Source organism: Pristiophorus japonicus, unplaced genomic scaffold (genome assembly GCF_044704955.1).
Source record: "Pristiophorus japonicus isolate sPriJap1 unplaced genomic scaffold, sPriJap1.hap1 HAP1_SCAFFOLD_1406, whole genome shotgun sequence".
NCBI lineage: Eukaryota > Metazoa > Chordata > Chondrichthyes > Pristiophoridae > Pristiophorus > Pristiophorus japonicus.
In genome coordinates, this window is record NW_027251078.1 from 7,977 (window position 1) to 24,312 (window position 16,336).

General features: G+C 51.0%; 1 protein-coding gene across 1 annotated transcript in view; it reads right to left on the bottom strand.

The window, feature by feature from the left end:
* Positions 1-2,260: 2,260 nt before the first annotated feature.
* Positions 2,261-16,336, bottom strand: part of LOC139242643 (complement C1s subcomponent-like) — a 46,397-nt gene continuing 32,321 nt past the window's right edge. Inside the window, exons 8-11 of the mRNA XM_070870447.1 lie at positions 13,007-13,094; positions 10,392-10,511; positions 8,382-8,459; positions 2,261-3,100 (exon numbers count right to left, since the gene is read on the bottom strand). Of these exons, the coding sequence (XP_070726548.1) occupies positions 2,310-3,100; positions 8,382-8,459; positions 10,392-10,511; positions 13,007-13,094 (1,077 nt within the window). The 3' untranslated portion in view covers positions 2,261-2,309. The remainder of the gene's footprint in view (positions 3,101-8,381; positions 8,460-10,391; positions 10,512-13,006; positions 13,095-16,336) is intronic.

Below are 16,336 nucleotides of genomic sequence, written 5' to 3' on the forward strand. Positions count from 1 at the left end.
TTGCTCAACAGCAATTAAACTCTGATTGACATAAGCCTGTGTTTGCTTAACAGCAATTAAACTCTGATTGACCTAAGCCCGTGTTTGCTTAACAGCAATTAAACACTAATTGACCTAAGCCCGTGTTTGATTAACAGCAATTAAACACTAATTGACCAAAGCCCGTGTTTGCTTAACAGCAATTAAACTCTGATTGACCTGTGCCCGTGTTCGCGTAACAGAAATGAAACTCTGATTGACCTAAGCCCGTGTTTGCTTAACAGCAATTAAACTCTGATTGACCTGAGTCACTGTTTGCTTAACAGCAATTAAACTCTGATTGACCTAAGCACATGTTTGCTTAACAGCAATTAAACACTAATTGACCTAAGCCCGTGTTTGATTAACAGCAATTAAACTCTGATTGACCTGTGCCCGTGTTCGCGTAACAGAAATGAAACTCTGATTGACCTAAGCCCGTGTTTGCTTAACAGCAATTAAACTCTGATTGACCTGAGTCACTGTTTGCTTAACAGCAATTAAACTCTGATTGACCTAAGCACGTGTTTGCTTAACAGCAATTAAACACTAATTGACCTAAGCCCGTGTTTGATTAACAGCAATTAAACTCTGATTGACCTGCGCCCGTGTTTGCTTAGCAGCAATGAAACTCTGATTGACCTAAGCCCTTGTTTGATTAACAGCAATTAAACACTAATTGACCTAAGCTCATGTTTGATTAACAGCAATTAAGCACTAATTGACCTAAGCCCGTGTTTGCTGAACAGCAATTAAACTTTGATTGACCTAAGCCCGTGTTTGCTTAACAGCAATTAAACTCTGATTGACCTAAGCCTGTGTTTCCTGAACAGCAATTAAACTCTGATTGACCTGAGTCACTGTTTGCTTAACAACAATTAAACTCTGATTGACCTAAGCCGGTGTTTGCTTAACAGCAATTAAACACTAATTGACCTAAGCCCGTGTTTGCTTAACAGCAATTAAACTCTGATTGACCTGCGCCCGTGTTTGCGTAACAGCAATTAAACTCTGATTGACCTGCGCCCGTGTTCGCGTAACAGCAATTAAACTCTGATTGACCCGTGCCCGTGTTTGCGTGACAGCAATTAAACTCTGATTGACCTGCGCCCGTGTTTGCGTGACAGCAATTAAACTCGGATGGACCTGCACTCGCAAGTTAAACAGCAAACCCACCGGTTCTGTGGTTTAGTTCCGCTCCAGCGGGGAGCTTGTCGGCTGTGAGGTGGAGCACGGCTGCGAGGGAAGATTGAGAAGAGGGTTGGGAGCGATGACGCGGCCCTGTTTGACCCCGGTCCGGATGTGGATTGGGTCCGTGATGGATCCGTCGGTAAGGACCACGCCCTGCTTGTCGTCGTGGAGCAAGCGAAGGATGTTGACAAACTGTTGGGGGGTATCCGAAACAGAGGAGGACGTTCCTTCGACCCTCGCGGCTGACAGTGTCAAGGAATAACAAGACTATAGGTACGGACAAAATCCCTGCTGAGGCTTTAAAGTATGGCGGAGAGGCGCTGTTGGGCGTGGATGCATGACCTCATCTCTCTCATCTGGACCTGCACCCATGTTTGCTTAACAGCAATTAAACTCTGATTGACCGAAGCCCGTGTTTGCTTAACAGCAATTAAACTCTGATTGACCTGCGCCCGTTTGCGTGACAGCAATTAAACTCTGATTGACCTGCGCCCGTGTTTGCGTGACAGCAATTAAACTCTGATTGACCTGTGCCCGTTTGCGTGACAGCAATTAAACTCTGATTGACCTGCGCCCGTGTTTGCGTGACAGCAATTAAACTCTGATTGGCCTGCACCCGTGTTTGCGTGACAGCAATTAAACTCTGATTGACCTGCGCCCCTGTTTGCGTGACAGCAATTAAACTCTGATTGACCTGCGCCCCTGTTTGCGTGACAGCAATTAAACTCTGATTGACCTGCGCCCGTGTTTACTTAACAATTAAACTCTAGTTCACCTGAGCCTGAGTTTACTTAACAGCAATTAAACACTATTTGACCGAAGCCCGTGTTGGCTCAACAGCAATTAACCTCTGATTGACCTGTGCCCGTGGTTACTTAGCAGCCACTGCTAATTGTTTGTCCAATAAAGGCATCGGGCGACGAGGTCACCTGACAAGTTCCTGTGTCCAGAGCCATGTTGTAAGTGTGTGTGTGTGTGTGTGTGTCTGTGATGTCGCAGAGAACATATCACATTTGGCGACGAGGAACGGGACAACTGCAAGGCCCACGGAATGACATTTTATTGCAGGAGGAACAACACCGCCATGGATCGAGCCGCCGTTACGCGCGTGTCTCCTCGTCCTCCCAGCTCCCGTGTTCCCGCATGGTCTTCACAATCCAGGCCAGGTACCGGCCCACGTGGGTGTACACCCCGTAGCTGCCGCACTGCTGGGGCCCGAAGGACACGATGCCCCTCACCACGTGGCGGCTGGGGTGGCGGAGGTCCCGCAAGACGAAGGGCCCCCCGCTGTCGCCCTGGCAGGAGTCGGTGCCTGGCTGACCGGCGCAGACCATGTTGTCCGTGAACCTTGGCCTCTTTCCCCGGTAGTCCAGGCCTCTGCACTTGTCCATGCCCACCACGGGCACCTCGGCGTACTGCAGGAAGATGGGCCGGTCGCGCACCTCTGTCTTGCCCCACCCGGTGATGTAGCCCAGTCTCCCCGCCCGCAGCGGGCTGGTTTCACCGGCGGCGGGCAGGCAGACAGGAGACAGGTTGGCGCCCAGCTTGGCCCTCGCCCGCAACTTGACCAACGCCACATCGTGCTCGAAGTTGGGCTCGCTGCCGTCGGCCTGTGGCCTGTAGTTCGGGTGCAGGAAGGCGTCCTCCACGGGCAAGGCCTTCTCCGGCGACAGGCCCTGCAAGTTGACGATGCCGCCGTGAACCGTGGTTTGCCGCGAGCCGTCGAAGAGGTGGGCCGCCGTCAGGATCCATCCGTCGGACACCAGCGCCCCTCCGCCCACCTTCCCGTCGTACGTACGCAGCCGCACCTGCCAGGGAAAGTACCCCAGCCGCGCCGGCTTGCCGCCGAAGACACGCCCCGTGTCGTCGGAGATGGCCGTGCGCCCGCACACTGCGGAAAAGGCGGAAAAGTCAACAACAACTTCGTATTTGCACAGCGCCCACAATGTCCCCAGGCGTCCCCCACGGGAATGTTAGGTGGTTAACAAAAAAAACACAACTGCTGGTGAGCGGCTGATCAATACGGCGTCGCCAAACTAGCCAGCCGTTCCGCGGGTCAATTCAACTCTAATTGACCTGCGCCCGTGTTTAATTAACAGCAATTAAACTCTAATTGACCTACACACATGTTTGCGTGACAGCAATTAAACTCTGATTGACCTGCGCCCGTGTTTAATTAACAGCAATTAAACTCTGATTGACCTACGCCCGTGTTTGCGTGACAGCAATTAAACTCTGATTGACCTGCGCCCGTGCTTACTGAACAGCAATTAAACTCCGATTGACCAACGCGCGTGTTTGCGTAACAGCAATTAAACTCTGATTGACCTGCGCCCGTGTTTGCGTAACAGCAATTAAACTCCGATTGACCAACACGCGTGTTTGCGTAACAGCAATTAAACTCTGATTGACCTGCGCCCGTGTTTGCGTAACAGCAATTAAACTCTGATTGACCTGCGCCCGTGTTTGCGTAACAGCAATTAAACTTTGATTGACCTGCGCCCGTGTTTGCGTAACAGCAATTAAACTCTGATTAACCTGCGCCCGTGTTTGCGTAACAGCAATTAAACTTTGATTGACCTGCGCCCGTGTTTGCTTAACAGCAATTAAACTCTGATTGACCTGCGGCAGAATTTACTGAACAGCAATTTGAGTACAGGGGCAGGGAGGTGTTGCTACAGTTGTACAGGGCCTTGGTGAGGCCACACCTGGAGTATTGTGTACAGTTTTGGTCTCCTAACCTGAGGAAGGACATTCTTGCTATTGAGGGAGTGCAGCGAAGGTTCACCAGACTGATTCCCGGGATGGCGGGACTGACCTATCAAGAAAGACTGGATCAACTGGGCTTGTATTCACTGGAGTTCAGAAGAATGAGAGGGGATCTCATAGAAAAGTTTAAAATTCTGACGGGGTTAGACAGGTTAGATGCAGGAAGAATGTTCCCGATGTGGGGAAGTCCAGAACCAGGGGTCACAGTCTAAGGATAAGGGGTAAGCCATTTAGGACCGAGATGAGGAGAAACTTCTTCACCCAGAGAGTGGTGAACCTGTGGAATTCTCTACCACAGAAAGTTGTTGAGGCCAATTCACTAAATATATTCAAAAGGGAGTTAGATGTGGCCCTTACGGCTGAAGGGATCAGGGGGTATGGCGAGAAAGCAGGAATGGGGTACTGAAGTTGCAAGTTCTGCCATGAACTCATTGAATGGCCTACTCCTGCACCTATTTTCAATGTTTCTATGTAACTCTGATTGACCTGCGCCCGTGTTTACTGAACAGCAATTAAACACCAATTGACCTCAGCCCATGTTTACTTAACAGCAATTAAACTCTGCTTTACCTGCGCCCGTGTTTACTGAACAGCACTTAATCTCTGATTGACCTCAGCCCATGTTTACTTAACAGCAATTAATCTCTGCTTTACCCGCGCCAGTGTTTACTGAACAGCAATTAAACTCTGAGTGACCTCAGCCCATGTTTACTTAACAACAACAAAAATTTGTATTTTTTTGCGCCCTTATCGTTGTGAAACATCCCAAGATTCTTCACAGGAATGCCTTTGGACAAAAAATTGTCACCGAGCCACAGAGGGCTCTATTCCCTCCCCTTCCCTCAACGTTTATCTGTCCCACCCTCCCCTTCCCTCAACGTCTATCTGTCCCACCCTCCCCTTCCCTCAACGTCTATCTGTCCCTCCCTCCCCTTCCCTCAACGTCTATCTGTCCCACCCTCCCCTTCCCTCAACGTCTATCTGCCCCACCTGAGACAGTGTCTGTGTCTCTCGTATTGGACCGTTCAGCCACCCGAGGAATCGCTTTTAGAGTGGGAGCAAGTCTTCCCTCGATTCCGAGGGACTGCGTGTGATAATGACGTTTATAACCTGATTAAAACACGGTAAAAAAACTCACCCAACCCCCCCAAAAAAATAGTTTTCTTAAGCATGTCGACTAAATTTAAATCGGTGAGGTCATTTATTTATTGATTACGCTGCGTTTGGGTGCTTTTGGGGGTTATTCTCATTGATAGACTTATTGTTTAACTAATTTACTGGAATTCTTTGAGGATATAACGAGCATGGTGGATAGAGGTGTACCGATGGATGTGGTGTATTTAGATTTCCAAAAGGCATTCGATAAGGTGCCACACAAAAGGTTACTGCAGAAGATAAAGGTACGCGGAGTCAGAGGAAACGTATCAGCATGGATCGAGAATTGGCTGGCGAACAGAAAGCAGAGAGTCGGGATAAATGGGTCCTTTTCGGGTTGGAAATCGGTGGTTAGTGGTGTGCCACAGGGATCGGTGCTGGGACCACAACTGTTTACAATATACATAGATGACCTGGAAGAGGGGACAGAGTGCAGTGTAACAAAATTTGCAGACGACACAAAGATTAGTGGGAAAGCGGGTTGTGTAGAGGACACAGAGAGGCTGCAAAGAGATTTGGATAGGTTAAGCGAATGGGCTAAGGTTTGGCAGATGGAGTACAATGTCGGAAAGTGTGAGGTCATCCACCTTGGGGGAAAAAACAGTAAAAGGGAATATTATTTGAATGGGGAGAAATTACAACATGCTGCGGTGCAGAGGGACCTGGGGGTCCTTGTGCATGGATCCCAAAAGGTTAGTTTGCAGGTGCAGCAGGTAATCAGGAAGGTGAATGGGATGTTGGCCTTCATTGCGAGAGGGATGGAGTACAAAAGCAGGGAGGTCCTGCTGCAACTGTACAGGGTATTGGTGAGGCCGCACCTGGAGTACTGCGTGCAGTTTTGGTCACCTTACTTAAGGAAGGATATACTAGCTTTGGAGGGGGTACAGAGACGATTCACTCGGCTGATTCCGGAGATGAGGGGGTTACCTTATGATGATAGATTGAGTAGACTGGGTCTTTACTCGTTGGAGTTCAGAAGGATGAGGGGTGATCTTATAGAAATATTTAAAATAATGAAAGGGATAGACAAGATAGAGGCAGAGAGGTTGTTTCCACTGGTCGTGGAGACTAGAACTAGGGGGCACAGCCTCAAAATACGGGGGAGACAATTTAAAACCCAGTTGAGAAGGAATTTCTTCTCCCAGAGGGTTGTGAATCTGTGGAATTCTCTGCCCAAGGAAGCAGTTGAGGCTAGCTCATTGAATGTATTCAAGTCACAGATAGATAGATGTTTAACCAATAAGGGAATTAAGGGTTACGGGGAGCGGGCGGGTAAGTGGAGCTGAGTCCACGGCCAGATCAGCCATGATCTTGTTGAATGGCGGAGCAGGCTCGAGGGGCTAGATGGCCTACTCCTGTTCCTAATTCTTATGTTCTTATGTTATGTTCTTATAGTAACAGGAACCCGTACAGACAGAGAAGTTTACAGCACAGAAGGAGACCATTCCGGCCCATCGTGTCCTGCACCGGCCGACAAAGAGCCGCAGGGCCCTGGGTCAGAAGCCCTGAAGGTTACACATAAACCCACGAACAATGACGGAAAGGCAAAGAGCACCCGGCCCAACCAGTCCGCCCCACACTCAACTGCGACACCCCTCACACTGAAACATTCTACACTCCACCCCAACCGCAGTCACGGGATCTCCTGGGAGAGGCAAAAACCAGATAGAAACCCAGGCCCATTTGGGGAGAGAAAGAAATCTGGGAAAATTCCTCTCCGACCCATCCAGGCGATCAACACTGGTCCAGGAGGTCACCCCCTGGCCGTATTCGATTCCCTGCTGTACTTACCGTTATATCTGCTCCGTCCAACGAAAGGTCACCCAGTCTGACCCCAATGACCAGCTCGAGGTCCGTAACCCTGCAGGTCACTGCACTTCAAGTGTCCGTCCAACCATCTCGTAAAAGTGCCGAGGGTTTCTGAATCCACCACTCTTCCAGGCAGCGAGTTCCAGAACCCCCACAACCCTCTGCGTAAAGAAACCCCCTCCTCCCTCAAACCCCCCTCGAAACCGACCACCAAGCACCCGCTTTTATCAGTGAGAAGGCTGCGTAGTGATTGGTGGACCTGACCCCACGTGATCTCCCCGTGGGTTCCGCGGCAAATCTCGGCCTCCGACCACGTTCCCCGATTCCCCCCCGGGGCCGGCAGGTACTTTCGTAGGTTCCATTCCCCCACCCCCCCCGGAACATTCCGTCCCCTATCGTAGCTACGATTCTACGCGATTCTGCTTATCGTAAGAAATAGGAGCAGGAGTGGGCCATTCGGCCCCTCGAGCCCTGCTCCGCCATTTAATACCATCATGGCTGATCCGATCATGGACACAGCTCCACTTCCCTGCCCGCCCCCTTATCCCCTTATCGGTTCAGGAACTGTCTATCTCTGTCTTAAATATATTCAATGTCCCGGCTCCCACAGCTCTCTGAGGCAGCGAGTTCCACAGATTTACAACCCTCCGAGAGAAGGAATTCCTCCTCATCTCAGTTTTAAATGGGCGGCCCCTTATTCTAAGACCATGCCCCCTAGTTCTAGTCTCCCCCATCAGTGGGAACATCCTCTCTGCATCCACCTTGTCGAGCCCCCCCCTCATAATCTGATACGTTTCGATAAGATCACCTCTCATTCTTCTGAACTCCAATGAGTAGAGGCCCAACCTCCTCAACCTTTCCTCATAAGTCAACCCCCTCATCCCCGGAATCAACCGAGTGAACCTTCTCTGAACTGCCTCCAAAGCAAAGTACGTCCTTTCGTAAATACGGAGAGCAGAACTGTGCACGCAGTACTCCAGGTGTGGCCTCACCAATACCCTGTGTAACTGGAGCAAGACTTCCCTGCTTTTATACTCCATCCCCTTTGCAATAAAGGCCCAGATACCATTGGCCCTTCCTGATCACTTGCTGTACCTGCATACTAACCTTTCGTGTTTCATGTACAAGTAACCCCCAGGTCCCGCTGTACTGCGGCACTTTGCAATCTTTCTCCATTTAAATAACAACTTGCTCTTTGATTTTTTTTCTGCCAAAGTGCATGACCTCACACTTTCCCACATTATACTCCATCTGACAAATTTGTCCCACTCACTGAGCCTGTCTGTGTCCTTTTGCAGGTGTTTTGTGACCTCCTCACACATTGCTTTTCCTCCCATCTTTGTATCGTCAGTAAACTTGTCTACGTTACACTCAGTCCCTTCTTCCAAGTGGTTAATATAGATTGTCAATAGCTTATCAGGCCCGTGGCAAACATTTACCTGGCTTGCAATTCGGTAAGGTTCCATCGCTGGTCCCAACAGCAACCCAATCAGCTGTTGCCGCACATTCGAAGATTGCTGGTGGGGACAAAATGCATGGAGGGAGAGAGTTATCAGTTCGAGAGATCATCGAAACATAGAAAATAGGTGCAGGAGTCGGCCATTCGGCCCCTCGAGCCTGCACCGCCATTCGATATGATCATGGGCTGATCCTCTATCCCAACACCATATTCCCGCTTTCTCCCCAGACCCCTTGATGCCTTTTGTGTCTAGAAATCTATCTATCTCCCTCTTAAATATATTCAGTGACTTGGCCCCCACAGCCTTCTGTGGTGGAGAATTCCACAGGTTCACCACCCTCTGAGTGAAAACATTTCTCCTCATCTCCTCCTAAATATCCTACCCCGTATCCTGAGACTGTGACCCCTTGTTCTAGACTTCCCAGCCCCGGGGAAACACCCTCCCCACATCCAGTCTGTCCAACCCCGTCAGAATGTTATACCTTTCAATGAGATCCCCTCTCATTGTTCTAAACTCCAGTGAATACAGGCCCAGTCCACCCAATCTCTCCTCGTACCACAGTCCTGCCCTCCCAGGAATCAGTCTGGTGAACCTTCGCTGCACTCCCTCTGTGGCAAGTATATCCTTCCTTAGGTAAGGAGACCAGAACTGCTCACAATACTCCAGGTGTGGTCTCACTAAGGCCCTGTGTAACTGGAGTAAGACCTCCTTGCTGCTGTACACAAAGCCTCTCGCAATGAAGGCCAACATACCATTGGCCTTCCCTAACTGTCTGCTGCACCAGGTTTGTTTTCACTGACTGGTGTACAAGGACACCCAGGTCCCTCTGTACCTCCACACTTCCCGAGCCGTCGCCCTTTCAATAACACTTTGTCCTTGTGTTTTTCCTGCCAAAGTGGATCACTTCACATTTACCCACGCTAAACTGCATTGGCCATGTGTTTGCCCACTCACTCAGCCGATCTCAATCGCCTTGCAGTGTCTCTGCATCCTCCTCACAGCTCACAATCTCGCCTCGTTTTGTGTCGTCGGCAAACTTGGAAATATTACACTGGGTTCCCTCATCCAAATCAGTTCGAGAAACATAGAAACACTGACAATAGGTTCAGGAGTAGGCCATTCGGCCCTTCGAGCCTGCACCACCATTCAATGAGTTCATGGCTGAACATGCAACTTCAGTACCCCATTCCTGCTTTCTCACCATACCCCTTGATCCCCCGAGTAGTAAGGACTTCATCTAACTCCTTTTTGAAAATATTTAGTGAATTGGCCTCAACAACTTTCTGTGGTAGAGAATTCCACAGGTTCACCACTCTCTGGGTGAAGAAGTTTCTCCTCATCTCGGTCCTAAATGGCTTACCCCTTATCCTCAGACTGTGTCCCCTGGTTCTGGACTTCCCCAACATTGGGAACATTCTTCCTGCATCTAACCTGTCCAAACCCGTCAGAATTTTATATGTTTCTATGAGGTCCCCTCTCATTCTTCTGAACTCCAGTGAATACAAGCTCAGTTGATCCAGTCTTTCTTGATATGTCAGTCCCACCATCCCGGGAATCAGTCTGGTGAACCTTCGCTGCACTCCCTCAATAGCAAGAATGTCCTTCCTCAAGTTAGGAGACCAAAACTGTACACAATACTCCAGGTGTGGCCTCACCAAGGCCCTGTACAACTGTAGCAACACCTCCCTGCCCCTGTACTCAAATCCCCTCGCTATGAAGGCCAACATACCATTTGCCTTCTTCACCGCCTGCTGTACCTGCATGGCCAACCTTCAATGACTGATGTACCATGACCCCCAGGTCTCGTTGCACCTCCCCTTTTCCTAATCTGTCACCATTCAGATAATAGTCTGTCTCTCTGTTTTTACATTGTGAATATACATTGTGAATAGCTGGGGCCCCAGCACTGATCCCTGTGGTACTCCCACTTGTCGCCGCCCCTAAAAATGACCCGTTTATTCCCACTCTCGTAACCAGTGGGGAGCTCACCGTTTCCTTCCAGCTTGTAGTACGGTTCGTCACAGCTGTACGTGTTGAGGAACTGGTAAACCGTCGAGGTAACGTTTCGCTTTCCGTTCCTGAGCGCCATGGGATTCCCACAGTCCACAGCTGTGAAAGGGAGAGAGTGGAGTGGGAACGTGGAGAACGCCATGAGATGCCACTTTCGTCAGAACATCAGAAATAGGAGCAGGAGTGGGCCATTCGGCCCCTCGAGCCTGCTCCGCCATTTAATACCATCATGGCTGATCCCATCATGGACACAGCTCCACTTCCCTGCCCGCCCTCTTATCGGTTCAGGAACTGTCTATCTCTGTCTTAAATATATTCAATGTCCCGGCTCCCACAGCTCTCTGAGGCAGCGAGTTCCACAGATTTACAACCCTCTGAGAGAAGGAATTCCTCCTCATCTCAGTTTTAAATGGGCGGCCCCTTATTCTAAGACCATGCCCCCTAGTTCTAGTCTCCCCCATCAGTGGGAACATCCTCTCTGCATCCACCTTGTCAAGCCCCCTCATAATCTGATACGTTTCGATAAGATCACCTCTCATTCTTCTGAACTCCAATGAGTAGAGGCCCAACCTCCTCAACCTTTCCTCATAAGTCAACCCCCTCATCCCCGGAATCAACCGAGTGAACCTTCTCTGAACTGCCTCCAAAGCAAAGTATATCCTTTCGTAAATACGGAGACCAGAACTGTACACGCAGTACTCCAGGTGTGGCCTCACCAATACCCTGTGTAACTGGAGCAAGACTTCCCTGCTTTTATACTCCATCCCCTTTGCAATAAAGGCCAAGATACCATTGGCCTTCCTGATCACTTGCTGTACCTGCATACTATCCTTTTGTGTTTCATGTACAAGTTCCCCCAGGTCCCGCTGTACTGCGGCACTTTGCAATCTTTCTCCATTTAAATAATAACTTGCTCTTTGATTTTTTTCTGCCAAAGTGCATGACCTCACACTTCCAACATTATACTCCATCGGACAAATTGTTGCCCACTCACTGAGCCTGTCTGTGTCCTTTTGCAGATTTTTTGTGTCCTCCTCACACATTGCTTTTCCTCCCATCTTTGTATCGTCAGTAAACTTGTCTACGTTACACTCAGTCCCTTCTTCCAAGTGGTTAATATAGATTGTAAATAGCTGGGGTCCCAGCACTGATCCCTGCGGTACCCCACTAGTTACTGGTTGCCCACCGGACAATGACCCATTTATCCCGACTCTCTGTTTTCTGCCAGTTAGCCCAATCCTCCATCCACGCTAATATATTATGTGGCCAGGTTAGCACTGTGCGAGCACCTTTACCACACGGACTGCAGCGATTCAAGAAGGCAGCTCAGCCCCACGTTCTCGAGGGCCGAGTATGGATGGGCAACGAAGGCTGATGATCTCAAATGTAACCAATTCATCGCCAACCAACCGCACGACAAGGGGATAGTTGTGGTGGACACAGAAACCCTCAGCACATTTCAGAGATGGTTGGACAGACCCTAGCAGTGACGTAACCTGCAGGGTTACGGACCGAGAGCTGGTAATTTGGGATCAGACTGGATGGCCTCATGTTGGCCGGTGCAGATACGATGGTTCAGTGCTGCAGGGAATCGAATACGGCCAGGGTGATCTCCTGGACTAGTGTGGATAGAAACATAGAAACATAAACAATAGGTGCAGGAGTGGGCCATTCGGCCCTTCGAGCCTGCACCACCATTCAATAAGATCATGGCTGATCATTCCCTCAGTACCCCTTTCCTGCTTTCTCTCCATACCCCGTGATCCCTTTAGCCATAAGGGCCACATCTAACTCCCTCTGGAATATATCCAATGAACTGGTCCCAACAACTCTCTGCGGCAGGGAATTCCACAGGTTCACCACTCTCTGGGTGAAGAAGTTTCTCCTCATCTCGGTCCTAAATGGCCTACCCCTTATCCTTAGACTGTGTCCCTGGTTCTGGACTTCCCCAACATCGGGAACATTCTTCCCGCATCGAACCTGTCCCGTCCCGTCAGAATTTTATATGTTTCTATGAGGTCCCCTCTCATTCTTCTAAACTCCAGTGAATATAAGCCCAGTCGATCCAGTCTCTCCTCATATGTCAGTCCCGCCATCCCGGGAATCAGTCTGGTGAACCTTCGCTGCACTCCCTCAATAGCAAGAATGTCCTTCCTCAGATTAGGAGACCAAAACTGAACACAATACTCCAGGTGTGGCCTCACCAAGGCCCTGTATAACTGCAGTAAGGCCTCCCTGCTCCTGTACTCAAATCCCCTCGCTATGAAGGCCAACATACCATTTGCCTTCTTCACCGCCTGCTGTACCTGCATGGCCAACCTTCAATGACTGATGTACCCTGACCCCCAGGTCTCATTGTACCTCCCCTTTTCCTAATCTGTCACCATTCAGATAATAATCTACCTTCCTGTTTTTGCCACCAATGTGGATAACCTCACATTTATCCACATTAAACTGCATCTGCCACGCGCTTGCCCAGATTTTTTTTCTCTCCCTCAATTGGCCCGGGTTTCTATCTGGTTTTTTGCCTCTCCCAGGAGATTCCATGGCTCCCTTCAGCCCTGCAAATTTCTCTGTTTCTCTGTCTCACTTACGCCTGCAGGAATACCAGGAGCTATTCCAAGTTCCATCCTTCTGACAATGCACCATGGCTGAATCGATGTACTGATTCCGAACGTTGTCCTGCGGGCAGAAGAGTTGAGGAAAACGGTTCAAAACCAAAGAATTGTCAAAGGCAGCGCGGAAGGCAGGTTAAGTGACTGCAAAGACTTGCGTTTGTATAGCCCCTTGCATGACCACCGCACGTCTCAGAGCGTTTGGCAGCCAACGAATTACTTTTGGGGAGTGCGGTCGCTGTTGTATTGTGGGAAACGGGGCGGCCAATTTGCGCACAGCAAGCTCCCACAAACAGCGATGTGAGAATGACCCCGGATAATGTTTTTTGTGATGTTGATCGAGGGATAAATATTGGCCCCAGGACACCGGGGAGAATTCCCCCCTGCCCTTCAAAAGACTGGCCCCGGGATCTTTGACATCCACCGAAGAGACGGAGCCTCGGTTTAATGTCTCATACGAAAGACGGCCCCTCCGACAGTGCGGCACTCCCTCCGTACTGCCCCTCCGACAGTGCGGCACTCCCTCAGTACTGCCCCTCCGACAGTGCGGCACTCCCTCAGTACTGCCCCTCCGACAGTGCGGCACTCCCTCAGTACTGCCCCTCCGACAGTGCGGCACTCCCTCAGTACTGCCCCTCCAACAGTGCGGGGCTCCCTCAGTACTGTCCCTCCGACAGTGCGGCGCTCCCTCAGTACTGCCCCTCCGACAGTGCGGCACTCCCTCAGTACTGCCGCTCCGACAGTGCGGCACTCCCTCAGTACTGTCCCTCCGACAGTGCGGCACTCCCTCAGTACTGTCCCTCCGACAGTGCGGCGCTCCCTCAGCACCGCCCCTCCGACAGTACGGCGCTCCCTCAGCACCGCCCCTCCGACAGTACGGCACTCCCTCAGTACCGCCCCTCCGACAGTGCGGCACTCCCTCAGTACTGCCCCTCCGACAGTACGGCACTCCCTCAGTACTGCCCCTCCGACAGTGCGGCACTCCCTCAGTACTGCCCCTCCGACAGTACGGCACTCCCTCAGTACTGCCCCTCCGACAGTGCGGCACTCCCTCAGTACTGCCCCTCCGACAGTGCGGCACTCCCTCAGTACTGTCCCTCCGACAGTGCGGCACTCCCTCAGTACTGCCCCTCCGACAGTGCGGCACTCCCTCAGTACTGCCCCTCCGACAGTACGGCACTCCCTCAGTACTGCCCCTCCGACAGTGCGGCACTCCCTCAGTACTGCCCCTCCGACAGTGCGGCACTCCCTCAGTACTGTCCCTCCGACAGTGCGGCGCTCCCTCAGTACTGCCCCTCCAACAGTGCGGCACTCCCTCAGTACTGCCCCTCCGACAGTACGGCACTCCCTCAGTACTGCCCCTCCGACAGTGCGGCACTCCCTCAGTACTGCCCCTCCGACAGTGCGGGGCTCCCTCAGTATCACCCCTCCGACAGCGCAGCGCTCCCTCAGTACTGCCCCTCCGACAGCGCGGCGCTCCCTCAGTACTGCCCCTCCGACAGTGCGGCACTCCCTCAGTACTGCCCCTCCGACAGTGCAGGGCTCCCTCAGTACTGCCCCTCCGACAGTGCGGCACTCCCTCAGTACTGCCCCTCCGACAGTGCGGCACTCCCTCAGTACTGCCCTCCGACAGTGCGGCACTCCCTCAGTACTGCCCCTCCGACAGTGCGGCACACCCTCAGTACTGCCCCTCCGACAGTACGGCGCTCCCTCGGTACTGCCCCTCCGACAGTGCGGCACTCCCTCAGCACTGCCCCTCCGACAGTGCGGCGCTCCCTCAGTACTGCCCCTCCGACAGTGCGGCACTCCCTCAGTACTGCCCCTCCGACAGTGCGGCACTCCCTCGGTACTGCACTGGGAGTGTCAGCCTGGCTATTTTTGTGATCGAGTCCCTGGGGTGGGACTTAAACCCACAGTTTCCTGACTCAGAGGCCAGTGTACCACCCAGTGAGGCTTGACTGACACAGACGCAACAATAAGGTCGCAGGTGGAGAATAATGTGGGGAAAAGGTGAGCTCATGAATTTTCGTAGGCTGAAGAGAAAAACAGAAATGTTCTGACGATGAGAAGCTGTTAATTGCTTGAGTATCTCGTACTGTGCAGTCTGAACTCTGAGAGTTAGCAGGCAATGAGGAAGGCAAAATGCTCTGTTGTGCTTTCTCGTAAAGAGGGTTGCAGTCTCGGTGTAAGAGAGACTTGCGGCAGTTGTACAGGGTATTGGTGAGGCCACACCTGGAGTACTGCGTGCAGTTTTGGTCACCTTACTTAAGGAAGGATATACTAGCTTTGGAGGGGGTACAGAGACTATTCACTCGGCTGATTCCGGTATGAGGGGGTTACCTTATGATGATAGATTGAGTAGACTGGGCCTTTACCCGTTGGAGTTCAGAAGGATGAGGGGTGATCTTATAGAAACATTTAAAATAATGAAAGGGATAGACAAGATAGAGGCAGAGAGGTTGTTTCCACTGGTCGGGGAGTCTAGAACTAGGGGGCACAGCCTCAAAATACGGGGGAGCCAATTTAAAACCCAGTTGAGAAGGAATTTCTTCTCCCAGAGGGTTGTGAATCTGTGGAATTCTCTGCCCAAGGAAGCAGTTGAGGCTGGCTCATTGAATGTATTCAAGTCACAGATAGATAGATGTTTAACCAATAAGGGAATTAAGGGTTACGGGGAGCGGGCGGGTAAGTGGAGCTGAGTCCACGGCCAGATCAGCCATGATCTTGTTGAATGGCGGAGCAGGCTCGAGGGGTTAGATGGCCTCCTCCTGTTCCTAATTCTTATGTTCTTACGTTCTATACTTGCTTTGGAGATTCACCGGAGGTTCAGCAGATTGATTGCTGGGACGAGAGGGCTGTCTAATGATGAAAGATTGTGTAACATAGAAACACAGACAATAGGTTCAGGAGTCGGCCATTGGGCCCTTCGAGCCTGCACCACCATTCAATAAGATCATGGCTGATCATTCCCTCAGTACCCCTTTCCTGCTTTCTCTCCATACCCCTTGATCCCTTTAGCCGTAAGGACCACATCTAACTCCCTCTGGAATATATCCAATGAACTGGTCCCAACAACTCTCTGCGGCCGGGAATTCCACAGGTTCACCACTCTCTGAGTGAAGAAGTTTCTCCTCATCTCGGTCCTAAATGGCTTCCCCCTTATCCTTAGACTGTGACCCATGGTTCTGGACTTCCCCAACATCGGGAACATTCTTCCTGCATCTAACCTGTCCAATCCCATCAGAATTTCAAACGTTTCTATGAGATCCCCTCTCATTCTTCTAAACTCCAGTGAATACAGGCCCAGTT